This window comes from Pseudopipra pipra, chromosome 14, assembly GCF_036250125.1.
Source record: "Pseudopipra pipra isolate bDixPip1 chromosome 14, bDixPip1.hap1, whole genome shotgun sequence".
In the NCBI taxonomy this organism is placed as follows: domain Eukaryota; kingdom Metazoa; phylum Chordata; class Aves; order Passeriformes; family Pipridae; genus Pseudopipra; species Pseudopipra pipra.
The window spans coordinates 12,095,601-12,122,535 of NC_087562.1; the positions used below are offsets into that span (position 1 = coordinate 12,095,601).

The 26,935-nt window shown below is 36.8% G+C and overlaps 1 protein-coding gene across 3 annotated transcripts in view; it reads right to left on the reverse strand.

The window, feature by feature from the left end:
- The window catches only part of TOX3 (TOX high mobility group box family member 3), a 123,852-nt gene that overhangs the window by 13,842 nt on the left and 83,075 nt on the right, over window positions 1-26,935 (reverse strand). For 2 of the 3 annotated variants that reach the window (XM_064671160.1, XM_064671162.1), the window contains 2 exons: window positions 11,680-11,745; window positions 7,518-7,769 (listed from right to left, as the gene is read on the reverse strand). In XM_064671160.1, coding sequence (XP_064527230.1) covers window positions 7,518-7,769; window positions 11,680-11,745 — 318 coding nt within the window. Of the gene's footprint in view, window positions 1-7,517; window positions 7,773-11,679; window positions 11,746-26,935 lie in introns of all 3 variants that reach the window. The other variant, XM_064671161.1, reaches the window with a different exon arrangement.

A 26,935-nucleotide genomic window follows, 5' to 3' on the forward strand; every position in this document is an offset into this window, starting at 1 on the left:
CCAAATTAGCAGTACAAGCTTAGGTCTGATGTATGCAAACAGTGAAGACACATTGCAAACAAATCCTGGATAGTTGAAATTAAGCCCCAGAATGTCAGATAAACGCTGTTAGCAGTTTTGTTACAACCTCTGCAACTTCAGGTGCTTCAGCTCCCAAATCAAAGGCAGACTTCAAAGGTCCTTATTATGCAGTAACATGGGGAGAGACTGCAAGGGAGCATGACAACTAACAAAGATTATCAAAGGTAACAAGAATTGTGCAAGGAATTGCAGGGGGACAGACTTGGGGGCTACATGGCATTTGTATGTTTAAAAATTGCTGCAAGTGTTGGTAGTTATGTTCAGGGGTACTTTGTGTTTTGGGGGATTTTTCTTTTCTATGCATTTTCTTTGCTTGTTGTTTGTTTCTAAAGCATATCAGAAAAGTAGGTCTCATTATGTTTTGTATTACCAGACTCAGGTATGTTTTTCTTCCGGATACCTGACAACAAAGAATAATTTAAAACTCTAAAGAGACTTTGCATTTCTTCATCAGTTGAGAACTTGAAGTGGAAGCTGAGTATTGGGTAAGCTGTCCAAGGGGAAACATGGGTGGTAACAGCAGAGAATGGCAGGAATTTCAAAGGAAGTTTTCAAATTTCACAAGAGCAGGAGTGGCTGGACCCAACAAAGCCTTTGGACAGGTACAACATATTCAGACCAGTTCCAGCATTTGCCTCATTTGTCTGGCTTAAGAAAGCAGCACCTGATTTGAGAGTTTAAACTCAGGAGGAATAACTCAAAGCCGTGGTCCTGGCTTAATGCACAGCTGGTGTCCACAGTCATATACATCCAAGGTCCTTCTGAGCTCAGTTCTCAGGAATATCAGAGACTCAGCTTCCGCTCCAATTCAGCTTTTCCCATTTCTCCATATTCATACGGCACCTCACAATATTTTCTGGAGCTGATGGGTCTTGATTTAGGTACTTCTTAATATAAAATAGTTACAGTCTTTTTCCCCAGACTGTTCTGCCAATGTTACACTGCTTTTCTTCTTTCATGCAGATGTCTCTCATGTATCTATATAGGCAATAACCTACCTGCTTCATTTTTTTATTATTTTATTTTTAGTTGCAGCAGTGCCTGCTATTCAGACAGGTGTCTTTGGTAACTGCTGCCACTTTGCTATGGACAGGTCCTTTCTAGCAGTTACTATGAGTTGCCTACTTCTAAGAACAGCAGAATACATTTCCCTTTCCAACCACAGCAGCTCATTCACAGATGGCCGATCATGTCTGTACCAATAAGCAAGGAGGGAAGAGCACATCTTTCAGAAAAGTAAATATATTATCCACACTGAGTATTACAATGGGTATGAAAATCTTCACACTGTTATTTAGTACATGATCAGGCTAACACCATCTTCATGTCGGGTCAAAGTCAGAACATGGAGCCCCTGTGCCAAAGCCACTGCTGCCTCCAGGGCTCTCAGCCATCGTCCACCTGCCCCCAAGGCCCCTTCAGCTGGGCACACACATGCTCTGAAAGGTAACTACAAAATGCACAACTACATCATCAAGTGTAAAATAAAACAGCTTATTACACACCAAACCAAACCAAACCAAACAAAAAAACCCCAAGCCTACTCTGTAAAGACTCGAAGTTCAAAAGCAAAGCTCCAACCTATGTCACAGCTCAGCTCAGTTGGAGCTCCCGAGTCCTAAAAGTCTCATTTTAGAGTGTCCAGCTTGTTCTGTATATGCCCAAATGTCACTGATCTGAGCCACCAGACCATCCTTTAATTGAGTGTTACTTGAGATGCATTTTTCCTGGTACCACAAGTTATTAAAACTAGCAGTGATAACAGCTGCCATTTATGCTGGAAAGGCCAATACAAACCAGACTAACACTGCTGATTTAAAGCCTGAACTTAGCAATCCACCACAGCAATCAAAGAAAAAATAGAAATAAGAAAACACTAAGAGAACCTCTTTTTTTTAGTAAGACTAGTTGCTCCTCCTATAAATTAATGACTATAAACTTCTGAAATTTGTTCTGTATTTTTTATCAAAGATGAAAATAAACATGTTCATAACAATAACAAGGGCTTGTTTTAATAGACCATTCCAGGCGTTAAACACATTAATGACCCATGAAATAACTGGTTCATCTACAACACATTAAACAATGTTGTTATAACATTTTATTAATGGAAACCTACTCCATTCTCTCTAGATAGGAGACTACTGACTGGGTATTAAAAGAGAGATGTAAAAATAAGTTTCTTTGTAAAGGAAAATAAAACATATAAATGAGAGACACCCAGTCAGGTGAGTAGTCAAATAACTATCTTTTGCCAATTTTAAAGCAACCCTTTTAGCTTTTAGTCTTGCAATCTCCTGTTAATCTATTAAAGTTAATTAGTAAATTGGGAATATAAACTACTAAAAATACTTAGAGCTGTAAGTAAAAGATACCACTTTTCTGAAACAATAATATTTATTTTGTATGCAGCCTTTAATAAGCTCAAATTTACAACTCATCTCTTTGAAGTCACATTGCTGAGATGTTTATTTAAAAAGTCTCTTAAAAAGTCTCTTCTTTAAATAAAAGCAATAGTTACCATCATGTCTTTGATTTGAGCACAGTGCCACTCCTAAGGAGTAATGTAATTAAAGATGAGCATATTCCACTATGAATTAGCCTTATCTGTGCAGAATCCTGACTGCAACTGGCAGCACTGCAACAATTATAAAATATAAACAGGCTCAAATATTCATCAAATAGGAAACATATTTTCTCTAGCAGCATAAGTAATGTAGGAAGCAATATATATAAAACTATCAGTCTGGTTTTGTAACATCTGTACGTTTTTGAATAAAAGAAAAAAATCAGACTGAAAAGAGACAATTATTTTACTGTCTGTTTCTTAGATATCAGAAAGAGAATTTTGAAATTCATCAAAGCTAACCTTCTGTTATGTACAACAGGCTAAGCTGAAAAGAATGTTAACAAGTTCAATTTTCATTCAATCAGCACTACTGCTCTCTGAAATGTTTCATTGCAGGAAAGAAATAAAAATAATCTATATGGTAATTATGAGGATGAATCCCCCAGTAACTTTCAGCTACATGAAAGGTCAGTTCTATTCAAGATATTTTATCAGTCCCCTGCACATACTCCTGTCCTGTCATTTTAAATCTGAACAGCATTTTATTTTCCCATTTACAGCTACCTGCAGAATTAAGTACTTAAGCCAAATAAGAAAAAAAAAAAAAAAAAGAAATGTTGAATGCTGGCAAAGGCTATAATAGCATGGAGATAAATCGTTCAGCTGCTCTCCCTCAAGCCTCTGGGGCTGCAGATTTTTCTTCTCCTGGTGCACTGTGGGTATTCAAAACTTGTTCAACATGATTTCATTTCATTTCAGGCACTGCCTGAGAAAACTAAATTACAGAATCAATCATACAGAAGGTCAGAGTGAGACTTCATTACAAGTATTGCATGCTTGCATGAATATCTTTCATTTATGACTGACCCAATATGTCACAATAGCTGTCTAGTAAAAATAATCCACTTTCTGAAATTGATGTACTACTGATGTCAATGCTACTCAGCAGGCTGGGCAGATTAGAGAGAGGTGTTAAAAAAAGGAACTCTCAGGAGCACAACTTGTAGTTTTATAGAATTGCCACAGTTTCCAGATTAAAATAATTTTTCTATGGGCAGCTCAACAGAAAAGAGAGCATTAATATAAAATATTGGGGGTTGATTTTTAATGAGGATATAGCTGTTGATTTCTGCTTATTTATATTCAAGTATTTATAGGGATAATATTTGCATCATGTAAATCCATGCATTCTTTGAAGTCAAATGTACATCAACACTGCATTTTTCAGTGACTCCTTTTTGAGCATTAGATTTTATTTGCATATTATTAAAATATTAAAATTAATCAAAATGCCTCCGTTTTATCTCCTCTTTTTGTTGCTGTTCCCTGTTTTTAAACGTTAAAAAATGCTGTAAAGATAACTGTATTGTGTTTGTTGCCAATAATAATGAAGTTAATCAGCATTGTGACAAATTGTCATTCTTTCCATAATATGTATACCTTAATAGTAGAAACAATGGTTAACTCACCAATAAAATCTTCAGTAATTGCTAGGTCACATTTATGCTGAGAATAAATATTTTTCTTGCCCCATGAATGATATTTTCAATATAATAATACACAAAGAATATGTTAAAAAAAGAATGACTTTTTTTTCTTTTCTTTTCCTTTTTTTGGTCTTCCTGTGGGAAATATGTGAGATACTTGCAGAGGCATTATGAGGTAGCTAGCCAACTCCATACCCTAAGGGAGACATAGGAAAACCTTGACATAACCTATTTTTAACCATGCCTCTGGCGATTCTGTATTCAAGTTTATAGGTGAACATGTCAGGTAGTACATAGAAAAAAGCCAAAGACACACAGTATTAATCATAATTCTGTCCGAGCCCATTTTATTTTTTCAACGTTTCTGATTTAAAATCTCGTGACATTTCTTCAAGGTGAAATTCTTCTACCAGGCTTCGCAACAGGGTAAGACTACATTTACCTAAATTAAATATTGCTTACAGTAAAGCTCTCTAACGCTTCACAAGATATGCAATAAACTCAACACAGTTACTATTAAAATAATTTAAGTTTGTATTCAGCTCAAGAAGCTTTAGTGATTAGCAATACACTATTAATACAGCACTTAAATAAGACTATCCCGGTATCGCTGGATAAGAACATTGTTCTGTAAGTGTATACGAACATCATAATTATTTTACAACCCCATCTTTAGTTCTTTCAGATATAGTAAATTCAATTGACCATGAAATGAAATTTCATAGTCAAAATGCCTCCTTTACATTTTTTTATTGCTGCTATAAAGTTTTTATAGCTCCAAGGCAAGGTAATTCACGAAATGTCTAATTTAAAGATGAATTCTAATATTATTAATAAATATTTAGCATTTTAATAAACTGCATATTTTTCACAGAAAATATGATATCATGTTTTCGTTTTTTATTTTTTAAATACAGATTAATTGCTGGAAAATTTGAGTACTAACGAGAGCTATGTGAGTTCAGGGGAAACCTAGGCAAGGACCCTCTGTTAATATGTTTAAACTTCATGAAACTACCCAGCATTTATGAGCAGACTACGAAAAGACTACTAACTAGAATACAATGGCAGGGGCCACTCCATTTCACAGTATGAAACAAATCAAGCAGTCGTGGGGAAGTGTCTGACACATAAACCTCCCTATGTGGCTACTCCATATCAAATCACGCAATTTCTCATCAATTCTCTGCAGCAAAACTGCACACACGTTCCCAATCCACAGCTTTGAACTGGCAATCACCCTAAAATATACCACTGGACTACTGGGGTAAGAAGGCAGAGCTCCTCAACCTATATGGGAACAAATCCTTACCAACGGAGTCAGTGTAAACTATGCCATTAATTTCTACATTGCACAGTTGAGGAAAAAGGCAAAGATGTAAAGCCTCCCATTCGGTGCAAGAAGAGGTGAGCAAGGAGATATCTAACCAGGAGGCCTCCTCTGGTTGGAACTGTTAAGGTGACATCATTTACTCATGGAAGAATCACATTCAGTGAAAGGATGCAAAATCAACAGGGCAAAACTGGGTCAGGTTACAAACCACCTGGTAACATTGAGAGGATACTCGTACACGTAACACAACACCGATCCAGCCCACAATATTTATTATACATTTCTGAGCAACTTTCATTGTCTTCAGGGTACACACGCTCCATTACTTTCGTTTTCAGGCACAACATTCCTGACTCTCAGGTTTTGTTAATCCAATCATCAGCAGTCACCCTACATGTCCAGTGCAAACAGAATCCCATGCAAAATGGGATCTAAAACAAGTACCATGTCCTTCAAGGCCTGTTTTAGGGAGACCCTGTTTTGGATCCACGGAACGATGGAATTCTGTACCTCCTCAGGAGTGGGCAGTTTGTGCTTTACTCTGCATTAGTGCTAGCTACCCTGCATGACCTCCAAAGAAATATTAAAATTTGCAATGAAGTCATCAGCCTGTAGAATTACAGAGAAATATTTGCTGCGTGTTGGTTTGTAAATCTTTAACTAATTTTCACTTGCCAGAAAAATAAAAAAGAAGATTTACATGAAATCACAACATAACAACACGACCTTTATTACAGTCCAGCTGTAAATAATGTGTTTTCACTACACCAAGTTTAGCAAAAGGTCCTATGTAAAATAGCTAATCAGAAAAAAATATGGTTGATGTAAAATATCTGTTCAAGCTAAACATTCACTCACTCTTCAAGATGCAATACAGAAGCTAATTCTAATTGTAACCACTGAGTCTAAAATGCTGAGTAGGATAAACTGGCTCACAGCTGTATCTCATCACTGGGAGTGTGAATGCTACTGCACAAAGCCCTCAGAAACCCATGATGGGAGATCCCCCAAAGCTGAAAGGGAAACACAGCAAGAAAGTGGAAACTGCTCCGTGTACCCTGTCATGGAGATCATAGCCCTACAGTGTGTGTAGGTTCTGGAGGAAACTTCATACATTCCTGGTTTTGACTGCTCTGATTAACACTGGAATAAGCCTAACAGTCACTGTCACTCAGCCCTTCACACCCAGATCATCCCTCCCCATTCTGGAGGGCCCAGAAACAGCCCAGGAACAGAATACCACCCTGCCCCAGCTTCTATGGCCAACAAGAGCACTGGACAGAACAGTCTTTTTATGGCCCTGTATTTCTGAGTATGATCAGGGTAATACATCCCTATCATTTCTGAGTTAAAAACAAAATAAAAATCAATTTTCATTTATAAAGATTTAGTGGATAGAATATAGGGAAATACATGTTTTTTTCCTGCTGGCTGGATCTGTGTCCCAATCTTGTTCTGAGCTACTCTCAGTACTGCACTTTCAAGATTTAATGTTGGTGCTCAGATGTGGGTCCTACACTTCAAATACAGACAAGCAACTCATTCTACATGCTGCAGTTCACCCTGGCCAACCCAATGGCCTTTCAATTCTTGATGCCAGTGTCAACTGTATAGCCCATTTTTGAATTTTAGGAGCACTTAGGATGCACATGGGGTGTCAATGGTGCCCAAAATGAAAATTCTGTGTTTATAAACCCTGATTGCTTCTTCACAGGAGATCTGTTCACTCACAGTATAGTACTGCACTGCATATTAACAACTACGTTTATCTTGCTGAATCCACCAATATTAAACCCTTAACCATTTGCCAACTGCCTTAGGGAACTGAGTAATAGTATATCATTGTTTGCCGTGTACCACTGACAACACGTGTCATCGTTCATACACAACACGCCTGCACATGATACAGAGTGCTGGCAAAGGCTTGGTCAGGCTCCCCAGAAATCATACACATCTTCTGAGAGGTCAATGAAAACCGAGAGATGACACGAATCTACATTTGACAGACAACATTAGGCAACGGGAACACACAAAGAACCACACCTACCATATGCAATCCATTGCTGTGGATGACACCGTCTTGCTCCACGAGATTTCGGGATATTGTAATAGAGGGAAGATCCAAGCTCTGGGGGGGGAACTGAGGTGTAAATTCATTTCCTTGTGCAGGCAGCTGGTCACCAAGGCCCTGAAAGGGCAGCAGTATATCTGCCATCCCCAGTGCAGGGTCTGACTCAGGCGGGGGGGTAATGGGTGGGATTTCAAACTCCTCGTCCCCAAGGCTCGGCGTATGGAACGTCTGCTAGAAAAGGACAGGACAAGGCAAACCACGTTAGGGCACACTGAGCTCAGCAATAACCTCCACACCCACAGTCCAAATCTTGGTTTGTTCTCAAATGCAAACTTTATAAGCAACAAAACTTTTAAGTTTAATATGCTGAAGGGGTTTGTGGATCATTCCAATTAAAGATTTAAGTCTCATTATCATATGGTTTTAATGCAGTATCAGTATTAACAGTTTTTTAATGTGTATTTAATTAGCAACATCTGTCTGTTGTTAGTCCAAATATCAGCTACACTGGATTTGGCTGTATAACAAACTGCCACTTTATTGATATGTTAGTAAAATAGCACAAACAGCTTACATTACTCTCATGCTTCATAAAACACTGACAATTTTGTAGCACACACAGAATTCAGCACTGACCATTTCATATCTTTTGTCTCCTTTCACCCACTAACAAACATGAAATATTATCATTCTGGTCTTCATTTCTTTTCCATTCCCAAAATACAATAAACCCTTTTAAACACGGGTTGTAATTTGGAGGAGAAAAGTATAAAAGCGTGAGGGTGATTACAGCAGCTTCCAGTGCTTTCTGAAGCAAGCCAGCTTTGTTTGAACAGTAGGTTTGTTATGAACTAAACACCTGTTAAGATGCCTTGAGCAAAACATTTACTGCCAGTTATCTTCAGGGTTTGTGCATGTTTGTACGTGTGCATGTGTCTGTCAAAGATAATCTTTATTCAAGTAGAGTCTGTATCTGGCTTCAACATTGCTGACTTTTATTTGGGAAACAAATGAGCTACGCTTATTCAAATTTTTTGAGAGTTAAATGAACTTTCATATATTATTTCAGGTCCACTGCTACTTAATAATAGAAATTCAGTGCTTGAAATTAGGCCATTTTAAATGTACCGAAATCAGGACTGTCTTGATGAAATTGGGCAGTTGGCAATCCTAAAATAGGCACTCTTGTCTTGTTCTGGACATGCAAGGCTGCTCTGGGATTTGTTTGTTTGCATTAGTTCACGATTCAAGTTGGGGGGGGAAGAATTGTTTTATGTATTAATTACATTGTCTGAAAGAGTGACTTAATGCCAGTTAATTTAAAAATGATAAGTTCAGTGAAAGATCTCATTAACTGCTGCAAATTGTCATCCTTCAAACTGTTAATGATGATATAAATTAATAACCGCTTGAGAGAAGATGGAAACTGAAACACAAGAAAAACCTTTGCTTGCATATAGAACCTGTCAGCTGTCATTATTGGTCTCACACCAGAAATGATGAGGTCCCAGATTGCTGCAGTCTGCAGCACCATCAGAGTCTGCTGAGACTCTGCCCATTTCACTCCAACTGCAAGGCTGTAACTTAATTCTGGATGTGAAGGCTGGGCCTGGATTAGGGAGATGTTTGACTTCCCCGCTGCTATATTACAAAAGGTGTGAATTTTTCTTCCCATGGACAAACACAAAGGATGGATTGGCCAGGAGAAGTGGTTGGCTAATGAACATAACCCTATGGCTGCATTTGCAGTTATTTTGGCACTAATGTGGTCTAGTAACAGATGCAACTGTAATTTGTGACTCATTTGCTACCCCATTACTGCTTAATGAAATCTAACATATCACATTAACAATACGGATAAACACTCATTCTTGATATGTGGCATTTGGCTGTTTTCATTACCACTGTAATTAACACTTGAAATATTATTTCAATAAATATTTAAGGTGCTTTAAAATGAGTCGTAGTAATCATGACATAGAGACAGAAAACACAAAGCAAATGTGTGGCTTCTAAGCCTGAATGTGCTCTAGGATTACACTCTTAAGGCATTATTTACAGGAATAAAATGGGCTTCCTAGCTCAGCAGTGCTCAGGCCCAAAATAATACTGAGAAAGCTACATTCATGTAATGTAAAACCACTATAATTAAATACATTGTAATGTGGTAATTGCAAAGTTAGGTTGATGCTTTAATGTGAACAGTAACACTTAATCATATTTTTATTCCTTGTTCAAGCAAAAGGGTTCAGTGAAATCAGTATTATTATATTACATTTGAACCTCTCTTTACTTGACATATCTATGAGATACTAGTAATTATAAGGACTGGATCTTTTTTTTCCCATCTAACAGAATAAATCTATGACAGCTGTATAAATATAGAATACAGCTAGATAATATTACAATATTTTACTTAGAAAAGTAGCATTCATCTTAGTACTTATAGCTTACTACAAATGGGAGAGTAAATTGATGAATACCTTAACATTTTTAAATGTGAATTTAATTTTAACTCTATAACTTGTCCAAATATGCGTATATATATATATACATATTTTAAAAATATAATGGACCTAAGAGTGAGGATAAAATAGATGTAATCTAAGAAGAAAGCAAGCCTCTTAGCAAAACAGTCTTAAATCCAAATCACTGGGCTATTCAGTCTGTAAAAAGAGCCTGAATAGTGTGCAATTTGGGACTGCAGAAAGGTGCTGTTATGACCAGAAGATGGTATAACATTTGTGAGATTTATCTTACCAATCACATTTTTTGAAGTTATTAACTTTTCAAATATTTATATCTTACATATTTTTTTAAAAAAAAACAGAACTGTTTGCATGGTTAAATGCCATCTGTACTGAAATGTTCAAAACATTTGTTCCTTTTGATAAAAATGCAAATCTGGAGAACTGTTGTATCAACATATAACAGCCAATGTCTGACACGGTGAATTATCACAGCTGGAATTAAATTGTCTCTGAACAGCTGCTGGCAGCAGAGCTTTCATCAATGTTTGATTCAAATGTAGGAAAGAAATTCTACAGAAAGAAACATCATGTTGTCATTACAGATGGGGTTTGTGTTCATTATCACAAATAACACTGGAGCTAGTGCCAAACAATATTCCCTTATCTAAGCAGTCTTGCTGGGTAAAAAGAGATGGTGACCATTGTATAAATGATTCATAAAATCCTACTCTTAATTCTAACCTTCATATTTATTGTTACACCTTTCTGCTCATTTTCTCTGAGATCACTGTTTTTAGAAGTGCACAGGAATACCTGCGACTGAATCCTGACTTACAACATGTAAAATCGGGGCTGCCCAGTTTTCTGACCTTTCCTTGTGTTGGGAGGATCATTTATGGCGTGCCCCCTACATCAGTAGTTCTTGTTGTCCATATTGCCATGCACACAGTACACAGTGCATCTTGCATTTTCTGTCCTTCCCTTTGGAGTCAGAGCTGTTGGGTTTTTTGCCATGAGCTGTTTTGGTCTGGAGCTGGGGTCAGCACTGGCATGTTGATGGTCTAGTAACTGACTGTAAGGTGACCATAACAAATACATGGAGCCTGTAGCTGCCATACCTTTCTCCTGCTTCCATTCTCAAAGGCAGTGATCAAATACATCCCCTCCAAACACAGCCAGCCTCTGCCAGCCCAGCCTCCAGGTTTGTTCTGGATCTTGGTCAGAAGTTTCCTTCATGTAGCACATGCACTTCAGGCAACAAAGCTGGCTTTGGTTTTCTAACTTGTATGAGTATTAAGAACCCAAATTAAAACATTTGTATCTATAACAAAAATTAGAACATTAGCTAGTAATGACTATTACTAAGCTTGCTTTCCAAGTGTACACCTACTGTGCTTTTTATTTGTTTCCTTCTGTTCATAATTTTTTTCCATACATAAAGCAGATTTGTTTCTATTGACATGCTATGTAAGTAACAGCCTTATGGACAGCTAAATTGACTAGTAATGGAGAGCTGTCAGGTTATTTTCTTTCTCATTAAAGTCTTTATTTTGTGCTCCATAAAACACGCAGAAATTCAGCACTTCACTCTTCATCCATTCAAAGTCTGTTAAATTATCACAGCAAACAGCAGAATATGAGCATAGATAAAAAATAAAAACATCTACCTCATTTGCAGCAAGAAATGCATTATTTGCCTCAGCCATGTTCATGTAGTTGTTATTGTTTCCAAACTGAAAGAAAAATAAATATTTGGATTTAATGTATGCCACGATAAACTTTTCTTTACCCCATTACTGGCATATAAAGAGTTGGAGGAGAAAAAAACACAACAAAAACAAAACAGCAAACAGATAAGATGTAATTTTGCAGATGTTCTTTGAAGTCAGAACTAGATTGGATTCAGCTTTATTCTTTTTACTATTATTATTACATACTCTGCATGCCCCAGTCTGTACATGGAAAATACATATCTCTTCAACTTTTTTTGTCCATGCAGCAAAGCCACCCCACAGACCTAGAGGTGACTTTGGAAATCACAAGTCCATTAGAAAAAGACTGTTCTCCAGAAAAGTCACTTCTACTCAACTACACCTTTCGTGACACAGATTACAATATCGCTCTCGATGATCCTGATCTGGAGGATTGCTGCAGTCAGAGGTGGTTGGCATATTACTATTCCAAGTAGACCTGGTTTTAAAGAGCTGAAGGCCAGTAAGGGGAAGAATGAGAATCCACAATGTGGTTCCTAAAATCCCATTATTTCCACGAAATTAAAAAGCCAAACAATCCCCCTTTGTTTATTCTTCATTCCAGTTGAGCTCCCATGCCCCCAGTGAACATTAACACCTGAAGATTTTGGAAATCAGAACAATTGAGACCCCGAGATCTGCCTAGGGTGGAGTGGCCCAGTACCCACTTGCTGTCACTGAGGTGCAAGTCTGCTCACATGCCAGTGATCAGAAGGGATTTTATCGGATGCCATGGAGTCATTTCTTCCAAATTCTCAAGTATGAACATTTGTTCAAGTACTTTTTCTTCTAAGCACAGAAGAAAAGACTTTTTCAGACTAAGTACAGAAAAGAGAGATTATCAGCATAATACCATGCCTTATGCCCTTCAACAGCACTTCCAAAGGCATGTAAGGCTGGTAACTAATTCTGCACGTGTTCCTGGAGCCAGGCAGGTATCCAGAGTCTTTGCTTCAAGGAACAGACACCAGGCCTGCATTGCAGCTACCAGCAAAAGAGACTTTCACATGTGCACATTGTTATTACCAGGCACAGAGCACACTGCAAGGTAAGAGGGCTGAGGGAAAAGCCCCTGTGCTGTCCCTACCACATCACTGCTGCTAAAGCCACGCTAAGCATTCTTCACTTAACTTCCATTTTTGAGTTTTATAAGGCAATTTTTTTCAGGAAGGCTTTGTTTTATCTTGCCAGATCTTGGTGGACCTGCCCTCTCCTCAACCCCACAACAGCAAACACTCCTAACAGCAGAATAAGCTCGCAACCAGTGTATGAGGATGGGTAACCATGCACTTGCACAGATTGTTCTTTCCAAGCAAGAAACTCTGCTGTGCTTTCAGAGCAGCTGAACCTCTCCTGAAAGAAAAACCACTTTGCTTCAGCTCAATTTGCTACAGCTGCACTTGGTTCTGATCGTTTTTAGTAGAGAAATGTTTCAGACCCTGACTCTCCAATTCCTCACTGGAGGGACCACTCACTGGAGTTTTCCCTAAAAACTCCAACAGCCATTTCTGAAATTAAGACAAAAAGTGAAAGGAGATCAAAAAAAAAAAAAAAGAAAAGTTGGACACAAAGAATTGGAGCCTTGTGTACCTGCTGAATTGTCAGATCGACAACAGCTGACACCAACAAAATTAGAAGACAATCGCACGCAGGGGGAAGCAATACAAGATGGGATCCCTCATTCTGAAGTAACAAATTCCATTTGTGTACTTATCATACTGAATCTTTCAACCTATAACACATGTTCAGCAACAGAGGCCTTAACACAATATGTAGGCTGCCTCATAGCTATTAAAACTCTGTTATCCCCAGCTATGCAGATACTCAAGTAATGTCATCCATTTTTAAAAGCCCAGATGTCACCCATGTTCAGAGATTAAAAAATTCAAGTAAAATTGCACATTCAAATGACTGTTTTGGCACATAGGGATGTGTGTGTGGATTTGTTGCACAAAGACACAGTACTTCAGCTCAACAGTGCGATCGACAGGAGAGAATTTTTCATGTCAGTTAGTGACAAACTAAGAAAGATTTACATAAAAAACTCAAATGGCTCAAATAGAGCTGTTCTTTCTACAGGAACAAAAAAAAAATAAAAAAATCAAGTTTTCAAAGGACACCCAAGTGCAAAGGTGCACTAGGCAAGTACAACTCTAACATAAATAAGTGTGGAAAACCCCCATCCTGTTTTAATATAGGGGCTCTTGGGGGCTCCAGGGCCTCACAACAGAAATGCAGCTGATTTTTTACCTTGAGAAGTAAAATTCTACATTGTTTTGGTCTATGTATATTGCTCACACCACAGCTACTGCTGTTCTGATTGCCACGTGGTTTTATTCCTTTCTGTTTTATTAAAGTAAAACAAAGAGAGAGTGACAACTTAATTTTCCATTTTATTAAGACTAGAAGCAAATTATGTAACAAGGAATGTCAAAGCTAAAAGTTACAGGTACATATCCTTCAAGTCATTCTGTTCTTGGGCTATAATATTTAAGACCCTATTGTGTATGACTTAGGCACTGATGTCAGAAACTGGAATATTTCAGCTTTTGTTAGTATGGATAACAACTAATATTCTTTACATTTATTTTTTGTCTCTGAATTGGAAATCCATTGAAGGCACACAACAATTATCAGTGAGTATTTCTAAGATTAAACTTCCTTATTATCTAATGGTACCTATAACAACAAAAGAAAATAAAATGGTTATTATCTTAAGGACTTAAACAATTCAAAAAACAAATTAAGCTTAGAGTGAAATAAGAACTGGGTTAGAAATCCTCTTCTGAACAGTTAGTCTGAGAATGTAATTACTGAAGAAACTACAGCTAATCAGCTGTGAATTGTATCCATTAATTAGTATTTGCCCTGGAGAAATGAGAAAAATCAGTAACAATGTTAACACTGCAATGCACTGATGAGTACTGAAACACAGGGCCCTCAGCATTTAGTCAAGCAGGTGGCTCCAATGGTCCAAGTAATTTAAAAAGCTCTCACCTGAAGTGCAGAGCTGGAATTACAAAGCACTTCTTGCATATCTTTGTATCTATATAAGGCTATAATTAATGGCTTTTAATTTAGAAACACTTTGTGATCAGCTGGGAACAGTTATAAATCATTCTAAATAGAACAAGGGGTTCTTGTCTATTTTAGTAAAATAATTTTTTGTGAAATGACTCTTGTTGCAGTCAACATTTTTCTCCATTTATTTTCAAAAGGATCCCCTGCTCAGAACTCTCATAAACATCTCAGAGCATTGGTATAATTGTCAGCAGGGATTCAAATTAAAGCAATTTGGCCTGCCCAGGTAGACTTGTGAAGGCTCCCACCTCTTGGGTTTCCCTGGGATAGAAGAAAAGTAAGATGCAGCATTTAGTCCAGCTATCTTTTTGTTTTGTGCTGGTGTTGGGATGCTTTGTTAATTACTTAGCCAGAGTAGTTAGCAAGGTTTAGTATAAATTTTTTCATCTAAAGATCTCAGAGCACCCTCGCTCTGTGACTATGAAAGAATAAAATGTTTTCAGCTTGCTTTGGCAATACACACCATTGCATTACAAACTATGACTTATTTCCTTTGATTTCAGAAGCTCAAACTCCATCTTCAGTGTTGATGAACACATTGAGTCCCCCAACTGGCTGCCACCTCAAACCAATGGAAACCACACACATATGCCCATTTCATCAAACAAAAACAAACAAACAAACAAAAAAGACCTCTTCTGAACTGGTTTTGAATCACAACTTCATGCAAATCATTGCATTAAAACTTTGACAATTCAGGACTCTACTCCTGCATGTTGTAAGGGCACTTGGATCTGGGCCCTGCTGGAATCTGTATGAACAGACATGGGGACTGTAATGAGAGAGACTGGATGCTGCTTTGTAACACCTTGTATAAAGCACTTCCAGAAATCTGATTCTTTCTAAAATAGCTGGTTGAAGCTCTTCTCTCAGCTTTGACTACCAAACCTGAAGCCCAACACCCAGCCTTATTCAGCTTTTCTAGCAAGGGTGTATATTTGCAATGCTAAGGGAAAATTCATGCCCTCTAAGTCCTTCCCCAGCATTTGCCCTAATGAAGACCCAATCAACTCCTACCCAGCACTGGGGATATAAAAACTGTATCACTGCTACAAACTGCATGTTTTCATTGACCAAACCTCTGGGACCAGATGTTAGGATATCTGTTTGTAAATCAAGGGATAAACCACTTGGAATCTGCACAGCACAACACTACTTGGGTTTTCAAGCTCCCCTTTGTACTCACCAGAGCTTAAAAACTGGTTGGTTATGAAAGCTGAGACTAATGAGCAGTTGTTTTAAGGCAGAAGTCTGATATGATGAACGTCACAGAAAACCTTGGCAGTTTGGGATAAGAATCAGTGATTAAATGTTCACTGAGCCTGAATTCCTACTAAAAAGATCTTCCAAAAATCTCAAATGTTAAATTGTGGACGCTCTTGTGGCTCTTCTTTGGCAACTGTGATTGACTCATCACAGCAAGAAACAAAAAAAAAAATTAAAAGAGAAATTTATGCCAAAAAACTCCACAATAGTAAAAAAAAAAAAAATCTTCAAAAGTAAGGCAAATAACTAATTTTGAAGGTGTTACGGACACAGAATAACATTTTGAACCTATAAAAGTTAATGGGAATTTTGCTACTGATTTTATTAGAGAAATGATTTTACTTAAAACATTCAGTCATTAGTATTTTTTATCAACTTTCTGCATTTCTGTTTTTAAATCAACTCAATTGTGGTGCAGCTCTAATCCGAAAAACATTAGAACTCACGCACAACTATTCATTTCCTCAAGAGGCCAAATACAGAAATACATAAATAACTTAAAACCAGACATAAAGGAGCCCAGACTTCTATCTGAGCATCTCAATGGAGCAAAAATACTAGTATTTTTATGCTCAAAAAGAAAATTTAATTCAGCAGGCAAATTCATTAGATATTCTAAATAATTCATTTTATAATATTGCTGTTTCATAGTGCAACCTCAAGGAAGAATAACCCACTGGAAGGGTTATTATTCCAGAACAGAATACCAGCAAAACCATGGAATGTGAATAAATGTCACAAATGAGAAACTCAAACAAAATATATCCAGAACAGGAATGAAACACATTTTATCATCTTCTCATAACTAATCCATCAACTTAAATTTTGCTTAAAAGGAATTACTGCAATTCTATACTCAAAGACTACATATTATGTATCTGAGAATAAATAAAAAAATTAATGGTTATTACAGAATCCACTTCCTCCCCTGTTTTTTTAATTAATTTTTTTAATTAATTATCCCAACCCTTATTGAAAAACAGACTTCTGGCTTAATTATCATGACACTAATAGTTCTTTCTTAATTATTAGTTAATATTTAGTCAAAATATGCATTTAAATTTTCTCAGGATAGTATTTCCAGTCAAAATTCTCATTGCTTGCAGAACAAGCTCTAGTCTGTCACAGCACTACATATCCACTTGTGTACGTATTTTAGACAGTTACACATCCAAATTCTATAATTTCTGATTCTAATTTACTGCTTATGGAAAATGGCACCCTCAACTGATCACACTTCCCGTATTTCTGCAGTAAAATTAGAAGCCATATTTTTTAAAGTATGGCCATTAATAAAATCATTCTTTTATGGTGTGAGCACCCTCACGGTTTTATATAGAGTAATATCTACTTGCACAAACATATATGATGGCAAGGATCTCAGTTTTATCTTCATATTTGGCAAAGTAATTCCTCTGAGGTCACACTATCCTTATGAGTAAAAAGGAAGATAACAATCCCAAAAGATGTAATTACAGACCAAAACTAAATTACTTTGCAGGTCTAAGTACTATATCTCAATAATTTCACCGGAGAACATCTTCACAGCATTTGGGCAGATTTGATTTTGCTGCCTGACCAATAATTACAGCTCTGGCAAATACAATGTCTGATAAGGACATCAATTAAGAATGAGCATTGTGTTATTTAAAAAAAAAAATTCATCATGTTCACAGCCTGTCTGATTGAATGAAATGCCAAATTAAATTAATGGAGATTGCTAAGTCTAGCTGGCTGGTGGGGAACCATGCAGAAAGTGGGACAGCATAGACAATAAACTGTCTGTAATTAAAAGATGAGAAGCTGGACTAATGCTACTTCAGCCTGATTATTCCAAACAAAACAATATACACTAAAATTATTCTGGCAACAGAAGTAGATGAAGTGGGACGAGGGCTGGGACAGGGGAGTTTTTTTTTAAGTAGTATTAACTATCACCATCTATGAACAGCAGTGTCTTCACTAGATGCATTAAATTAAATACTGGGGTTTTCTCATCAGGAAACACAATTTATTTTCTCAATGAACATTAAAAAAAAAAAGTCAAAAAATCTGCAATAATTCCTGTTCTAGATGGATATCCAGCTAATCTGTGTAGAGGCTTTCTCTGTAAGCATGATGTGTTCATAGCAGGAGCAGAGTGTTCTTTTCTGGAAGAGCAAGTCCTTCATAGCAGCTTCAATACTTCAGAAGGAGTAGGCAGTATCTATACTATTTTAAAAAATACAGGTATTCTATTTTCATTCTGCTACTAGAAACCATGAGGCAGATTTTAGTTGCTGGTACACAGATGCAATACCACTAAAGCTGATAGGGATTTATGTAAGTGAATGAAGCATTTTTTTAAATGTTGTAAATGCACAATTTCATCTCAGAATGAATGTAAAATGGTAGCCTTGATTTTGACACTGCGTCATGACCCGCAGAAATTTCAGTACTCCCCTGGCAGAATGCTCATGTTTTAGAAGAAACATTATGTGTTGCCCAACACAAGAAGTATTATTGACCACAGACACAGGCAGCTATAGGAGGTTATGGATTGAGTCACTGAGCATAAAGAAAATGGAGAGTCGGACCAGATGCAGGCAAAAGGCTGTCTGTCCATTTGGGTCAGCCTCTGACCACATGGCAGTAAGCTGATAATATATCCCAGTTACATCTAAGAGCAAACTGCTATGTGTGTGTGCACAAGGGTACAGATACATGCACAGAGACAATGCTTTTGTCAGCAAAAGATAACATTTTGGAAGAACTTCATGAAGTACTGAACTGCTAGGTAACTTGTGCCACGTTTATACTTGACCCTTTCCGTTCATATTCTTAGAAAAAATTTATGATTAGTTATTATTACGGAATAGTACAATAGCAATCAGCTTTCTGAGACAGATTACAGCGTTTTCTTATTTTCAGTAGTTCATATTTTCTGGAAGTGGGTTTATTTCCTGCTAAATTCTGCAAATTTTCTAGGACAGCTCTTCATGGACCTGTAAAAACCTACCCAGAAAGTGTCACCCTTGGCAACTTCGGCCACCAAAACTTACTATGTGACAGTTACTTCTGTTTCTGCCCCATCAAGATTCTCTATCACACATCAGGATCCTGCAATAACCTGGAGGAAACTCAGGCCCTGCTGAAAACAAAAGGAGTTCCTATAGGGGATTTCATGCCAGAAAGCTGAATTTGCTTACGACCACTTTGCTGATGAGCAACAAGCCAATAGACAAGCGCACAAAACACTAAAATATAAAGTACCCAGCTTTGCAGTCACATCCTCAATGCTGAATTTTAGGCGAATGAATAATCTCATTAGTGGTTCATTAATTATTGAATCTGTACATAAGTATCTGTACAATCATACACGTGACAGTCTTTTGATATTTAAAATCTTAAAGCCTTTAATTCAGGGGACCATTTAGATTCCGATTTTTGAGTCTCAAACATCTGCTGCACTAATTGTTATCTATATCCTTATATAAGTGTGGCTATGTGTGTATATATAAGTACACACACATTCTGTAGCTCTTTGCTGAGAGCCAAAAAAATTCGCAGTGGGATAAAACAGTTGAGCAAGATCCTAAAGAAAAATAGACATATTTTATTCATACAGCCTCAAATATCCATCAGACATACTGCAGATAGTACAGATTTAAAAGTTTTAGGAAAGTAATTAGAATGGAAACATTTGAAGTTACTTTAAAAGCTTTCAGCCAGCAAATAAAAACTTTGACAATAACAATAAAAAGCACTGACTTAATCTCTGTGATTCCAGCCAAACTCTTTAATATGAACTCCTTCAGTGAATTCCACAGCCAAAAGCTGTAACTGAATGGTATTTTGCAAAGTACGATATTGAGCAAGTCTTAGGAACAGTAATGAAAGGAATATTTAATGGTCTCATGTTAGACATTTTCAGATCTCTTAAGAAGGACACATTCTATAAATGTTTTTATATGCAAGAAGTAATTTTGTATGAATATGCACAGTATTATTAATCTGTTGACTGACAGTCAAGGCAATTCAATATATGCCAGATTTTTAATGCTACTTATTCCATATTTAAATGCATAAATATTAAAAGGTGGTCCAAAGGGCAGTCCTGGTCCTAATATTTATACAAGATTAAGGTGTTATAAAATTAGTCTGAATCGTGAAAGTGCTCTCCAAGACAAACATACCAACAATTTTGCTGTCAGATGTTCAGAGAGTTTCAATTTACCATTCTGACTCTGTAGACAAGAATGTCTGTCCACAGTCTATGGAGCTGGGCCTTCAAAGGTAGTAAAGTGGACACTCGAACACGGATTCTGTGTATAATCTCTGCATCCTCCTACATATACTAAGGTTGCTTTTCCTCTGTACAAGGTTAATACAAATATCAAACTTAGCTCAACCCACTGAGATTCACATGAAAAAGACTCGAACAGATCTACAGATGTTACTTCACAGAGTTCTGAAGTACATTCCCTATCATTACACCCTGTTGTTGCCTGAAGCTTAAAATATGGGAAGAGACCAAATGTTAAGACATTCAGTAACAAAGCCAAGAAGAGGCCACTGTAGTTTAAGTATTTGTTTGAAAATATATAAATATTTAAAGAACATATTTTCTTTCTTTGCTTTCTAACCTAGAGGAGTTTGTGATGAACGACGAAGTTATTTTCACAATCACTCTCATGAGCACATACTTGTCGCTACAATAAACCAGATTAAACATAATTGTCATGGAAGGAAAATACTGCTAAAATGCAAAAAGAACTTACTGATATGGCTAAGTCTCTTGCTTATATGTATTTTTCTACAACTTTGTAGAAATTTGGATTCCACATGAGAAAGGTCTTCTCAAACATTCAGTTCCACTTCACCCATTTGATGTATGTATTTTATGAGTTACATTTCACGAAACAGCTGAAATTATACATAAGATTTCATTTCCAGTGACATCTGAGGACAGATGGTGGTTAAATTATGCTTTTTTTCCCACAACAGCTCTAAAGAACTGAAGCAAGGATAAAGCACAATTGCTCCCTTTCCTAGGCAGGCACTGTGAGAAGGTGGAAATGCCTCTATTCTCCACGATATTTACAAAACAGAAGAAGATCAACAGCCTCTCAGAATGGCCCCAACGTGCACATGTGGTACTGCAAAATAATTATCAAGAAAGACCCAAACCAGATCTATGGGCCTGATTCTGGGCACCACAATGCACTCCTGCCCAAACACAGCAGGGTCAGCATTAACAGCCCTTCTTCAACTCCCTCTCTACACCTCTGAGTATCCCTTTACCCCCAGCAGTTTAACTGCTGCAAGGGATATTTTAATATGGTTGTTTGGGGGGGGGAGCAGGGGTTTTGCCCTATGAACACTTGTTCTTCACTTTCCTCTTCAAGGCATTAAATTCATACAATCAAGCTGTTAATCATGTCTACCCCCCCTCATTTATTTTATATAAACCATCTAAGCATTGAATATAAGCATTTCTTAACATAATGACAGCATTTTATACTTAGAATCCCAAGAAATAGTTTTATATCACTATATTCTAGATTACTGTAACATTTTCGCACACGAATTTAAAGTGATGTGATTATACTGCAATTGGGCTGTAAGTAGCTTTTCTTACAATCTTATATCAAATTTCACTCACTTCAGCGAAAATTGTAAATTCCATTCTGGACTGTGATTCAGCTCTACTACACTAGCAAATTATATCAAGTTTTAAATATAAAATTGATAGAGAAAGGGTGAAGCAGATGTTGTAGACATTTTATAATAATCATAATGGAGGATCAGTCAGGATACTTGCAGGCTAAAATCAGTACATGCATAAAATCTTAAATATCTCAACTCTCAGCCATGTTGATACCATGAGTTACTGCTATTTTTTATGAAATTAAATACTTTGCACTTCAGAAGCACTAATCATAATCCAATAGATAAACAGCATTTTTTTAAAGTCTCCATTAGCTCTACTTCATTTTATGCAATGCAGTGCAAAGGAAGCTATCTATTGCAAAGACAGCCTGTAGGATATAATCACCCTTATTACACATAAACAAGAAAATGAGAAAACCCACCCAGAAATAGCCCAACCCCAGCACTAGTCAGTGATGGTTACCCTTGACCAAAGCAATATAATATAGATCACAGATGCATTATGAACAGGCACTTAACACATCACTTCCTCCTCTTTCTTTATCTTACATCAACCTGAAACCTGGAGAATTCCTCCACTATTTTTAGCTGGGGATGGATTACAAGTCCCACAGCAGGGAGGCCTCTGGAGAGTCATCAGCAACAACTGACTTTATTTAAACATGCAAGATGGAATTGGATGCAATGCTCTGCAATAACAGTACAGGAGAATTAAATTTAAGAGTAGAATAATCCCTCATGCTAGCTTGTATTCCTAATTTATGCCACAGAGACTAATCAGGCTTAATTTATCTATCTTTAGCTTCCCACTGTTTTATTTCAACCTAAAGGCAACGTTTTGGGCAGCAGAAACTTTATTTTGTAGGTGAGTAACCTACTTTAATTGCATTTTCATCCGTTACTACAGTCTAGCATTTTCTTCACTTAATTGGGTCACTGTATTTCTTCTTGTAAGTGGGCACAGAAATTACTTCTGATATTGATTGCAGCCCCTGAGGTTCTGCCGAGAGTTGAGGACACGCAAAGGGTACACGGCAAATTCCATTTACGACGAATGAAATTAATAAAGTTTCACTCAAACCTTCATATTAGAAAAAATCCTAATGTTAAAATATGGAGATCCCATATTAAGTATCTCACACATGCAGGGTTGGAAATGCCTGGCATCATCATAAAGCCAGACCTCTCAAAAGTCCTCAGGTGACTGTCAGCATTGATGTTTCAAAATACTAATGACTAATTAGCGTTAGAATTAAGTGTATATTAAAAAGCACACCAGTAATTTCTTCCCATAATTTTCAGATGGCACAGAAAAAACAATATGTTTTTTAATATGACAAAAAATGGTAATAAAAGCTCACTTGAACGCTCAAGTGGTACTCTGCATATCTCGATGTAAGCAAGCACAAGCTTTGATACATGCAAATTCTTGAGTTTCTTTTCTCGAAGTATGAGAGACAGCAGATCCTAGTGGCATTTCTGCTGCCAAGCTGTTCCACAGCTCACAACTCACACTCTGAATATATTCTCCTACTTTAGTGGACTGACATAATTCAGTCTCTTTCTATTCATACCAAGGACATGCAAGAAGTTGAATACTTAGTTGAATTTATAATAATCAGATGTAGCTTTAGTTTGAATTCAAAGTGGAGGTATGAACTGTAATCATAATCAGTAGATGTATAAAAGCTGTAATCTCTTCATGAACTTTCTTTGTAAGAATATTTAGAAACTGTGCAAGACATTCCCAGGAATACCCGGCAATTACAAGCCAGGTTCATAACTGAAGGTCAAATGGGAGTTTTCCTTATCAGCTGATACCATGATAATGAGCTGAGCTCTACAGAAATATTTCTTTGGGTGTCTCCGAGACAGTACTTTTGATACAGAAACCACTCTGATGGAACCAAATAATACTTTGTACCATAACCACGTGTTTCTAGCAGGCAGATGCCTGTTACAACTAGCTGCAAACTACAGGGAGTTCTCTCATTTTTATATCCTGAACCTTACCATTCCATCCCACTTTTAGAATGGAAAATTTCCCAGAGATCAGAAATCTTCGGGCAGCAGAAGTAAGATGTGCAGTCAGTGCATTCTCACAAAATCCTGTATATTCAGGGGTTTGTTTCCTAAAACTGTTCCATCACTTTATTATATTTCAGATCACATAACAACTTTAGCCAAGTTTTATGACACAAATATATTATGGTTTTGTGATATCAAAGTTGGGTAAAAGTTCAGAACTGCAAATCCTATGTCCACTTCTAGTGAGCAAGTGAAAATTGCTTTGTCTGTTCACAGCCAGAACAAAACCACAGGAAAACTCAAAAGGTTGCTTGCTTCATCATTCTAAATTGTAAATTCTCTTTCTACAGTATTCACTCCTCCTATGTTTTCCTTCATAAACCTAAGTTTGGGGAAAGTCAGGCCCCTTTCCAGTCTCTTCATCCCCTCAGAAGCACAACCCATGCTTCAGGCTCAGTAATCTCTGTTTGCTTCAAAGATAGGGAAGGGTATTCAGTTTGTGAATATCACAGCACTTCAACCTCATTAATGGATTTCTTTATTAACAGAATCTTTAAGTGGCAATTTCACACACTCCCCTCACACCAGAAGCTACTAGTTCATCTAAACAGAGTCATCAACAATTAGAATGATCAACAACAACAAATGAGATTTACAGCATCCCCTGCTTCCAGAAAAAGATTATTTGCCATGTAACCCATAAAATGGTTATATCAGCAGCAGTGGGACCAAACCAAAGGCAATTCCAGTGACTCAAAGTCATGATGTCAGCACAGCCACCTGCAGACATGATGCTAAGTGACCTCAACTTCCAGAGAAGACTTCAGTGTGCATCAAGCTTCAAACCTCCACTCGCTTATTTAATTAATCACTCTACAACTCAGTATCCTTTTGCTTATACTGATACAACTCTTTTTGAGGTCCCACTGCAAAAAACGAAACCGAATTTGAGGACGTAAATGCAATTAAAGTTTCTTTTTCACCTGGGGCAGGGATAACAGTAGATGAAGGAACTCCTTAAGCTAGGAATAGTGACAAACCTGGCACACTGTGAAACCACACTTTATTTACCAACAGAAATGGTCAAACTTTCAGTATTCATCTCCTGCTGCCTACAGGAGACTTTTTCAAAAGAGTCATCTTTTACACAGAAGCTGAATCACTAGAAACAAGGTCTGAAAAAGAAATGTTGGACATGTGCAAAACTTATTTACTAACTGAAGTACATTATAGATTCTGTACACAATTCACCTCTGACTAACAAAAGAAAATGTACATGACCTAATGGAAGCACTGATTATTAAGATTTACCTACCCTCTTGATAAATTATGCTTTGCACTACCAAGAAGCTTACAGGACAGAAGCAGAATTAGTTCAGGACAAGGGAAATTATACATGTAAGAGTTAAAGCTTAAGAAAAGAGATCTGGCTTATATCAAGTTGATGTTTCAGATATGAGACTGCATTATAACAGGTTATAGTTGCAAAAATAATTTTGATTGGCATATCATTTATACTAACTACTGCCTGGAACACACCCAGAATATGCAGCGTACTATAAACTGTTAGGAAATATATCTGTGTATTGTTCAATATTTACAATGTGCTTTATTTTGTAAATATAAGACCTGGCAGAAAAATGTAAAGTATTAAAAATAGTTCTGCTTAAAAAGAATGCCCCTTTTCCCTATAAAAAGAAGTATTTCACTAGCAGTAGTTTATAATTTTGTTCGAAAATGTTCACAGTGAAGCTAAATAAACTTTCAATGAAGAAAATTTGATTGCTTTGTTCAGCTGCTCAAACAGATTTCTATCTCTACTTATTTGCATATTTCTGAATATTCTCTTTCAGACCCACACCATTTTTGTTAGCAAAATCAATTTTCTGTTGGACAAAAAGTGAGATTTGCTCTAAAGATTTTAAGCTTTTAAATAAACATGAACCGAATGGTGTAAAGAGCTCTCCTTTTAAGAAAAGATTCTTGCTGTTTGGAAAGAAAAGAATCCTTTGCATTCACAGGTATCAATTGACAGCAACCGATTTTAACATGGAGAGAGAAAAAAATATACAAGGGCAAAACAAAAAGAGCTGCAACCTGATTATGTAGCTACAACACAGACTGATGCTAAGTTTAATTTTTAAGGAACATTGTGTACACATGTCCATATACGAAGCATAGAAAGCATTAAACTCTGACATAAAAGATTTATTATTAGTTTTATTATTGATTTTCCAAAGCTCAAAGAATACTCATAATAATGAAATTGTATCCTCTGCACACGAAGGACTGTTCTAAAATCCAACAGTTCTGCAGAACCCTCAGCAAACACCAACCAAATGCAATTTTTTCTAAGTGTGTTCAGCTCTGCTAATAGTTATTGTTTGCACAACTGTAACTAAGTACATTACCAACTAGTTGTTCAATCTATATAAATTTAAGAAACACACATTGCCAAGGAGTGACTCATATATCAGTCTATTATATGCTACAGAGCTGACTGTATTAAACAAATCACTTTCCCTACAGCTGAAGAATAGAAGCTATATACAGAGCAGAGGTTATTGTCTAATTTAAATCTTGGCTCCCTTCCCAGAGCTGTACAAGATTCCAATTTGTGGAAATGTTACTCTCTGCTACTGCCAGAAAGGCTACAGAAAATGGTATTGGGTGCCTTCCAGAAATATGTCTGCAAAATGCCAATCAACAAGTCACTAAAGATTAACAGTATGACTGTACCAAATTAATTTAAATTATAGAAACATATGGCTAGGATGTTTGCACTGCACTTAACACAACACCTGCTTCACAAACAGATAAGTTTCCTTCCACAGTATAAAATAATATACGTCAAACGCCTTGAACCTGATTCCTTATAATGGGGAAAAAAATCACTTAATAAACAGTAACCAGGGGGTACAACTACTAGCTACAAGCCACCATTTTGTAATGGTTAAATCCCTTATTTATTTTAAATTTTACACTAACTCAGATTAAGTGGTCTTTGCCCATCATAGAGAAAGTAATTAGTGAGAACAGATATTAAGTAAAAGAAGGTGACAGAAATAAACATTTTTATATTCCATTTCAGAAATCCAATATTTTAAGTCGATTTTGTTAGAACACTTCCAGACTTATAACAGTC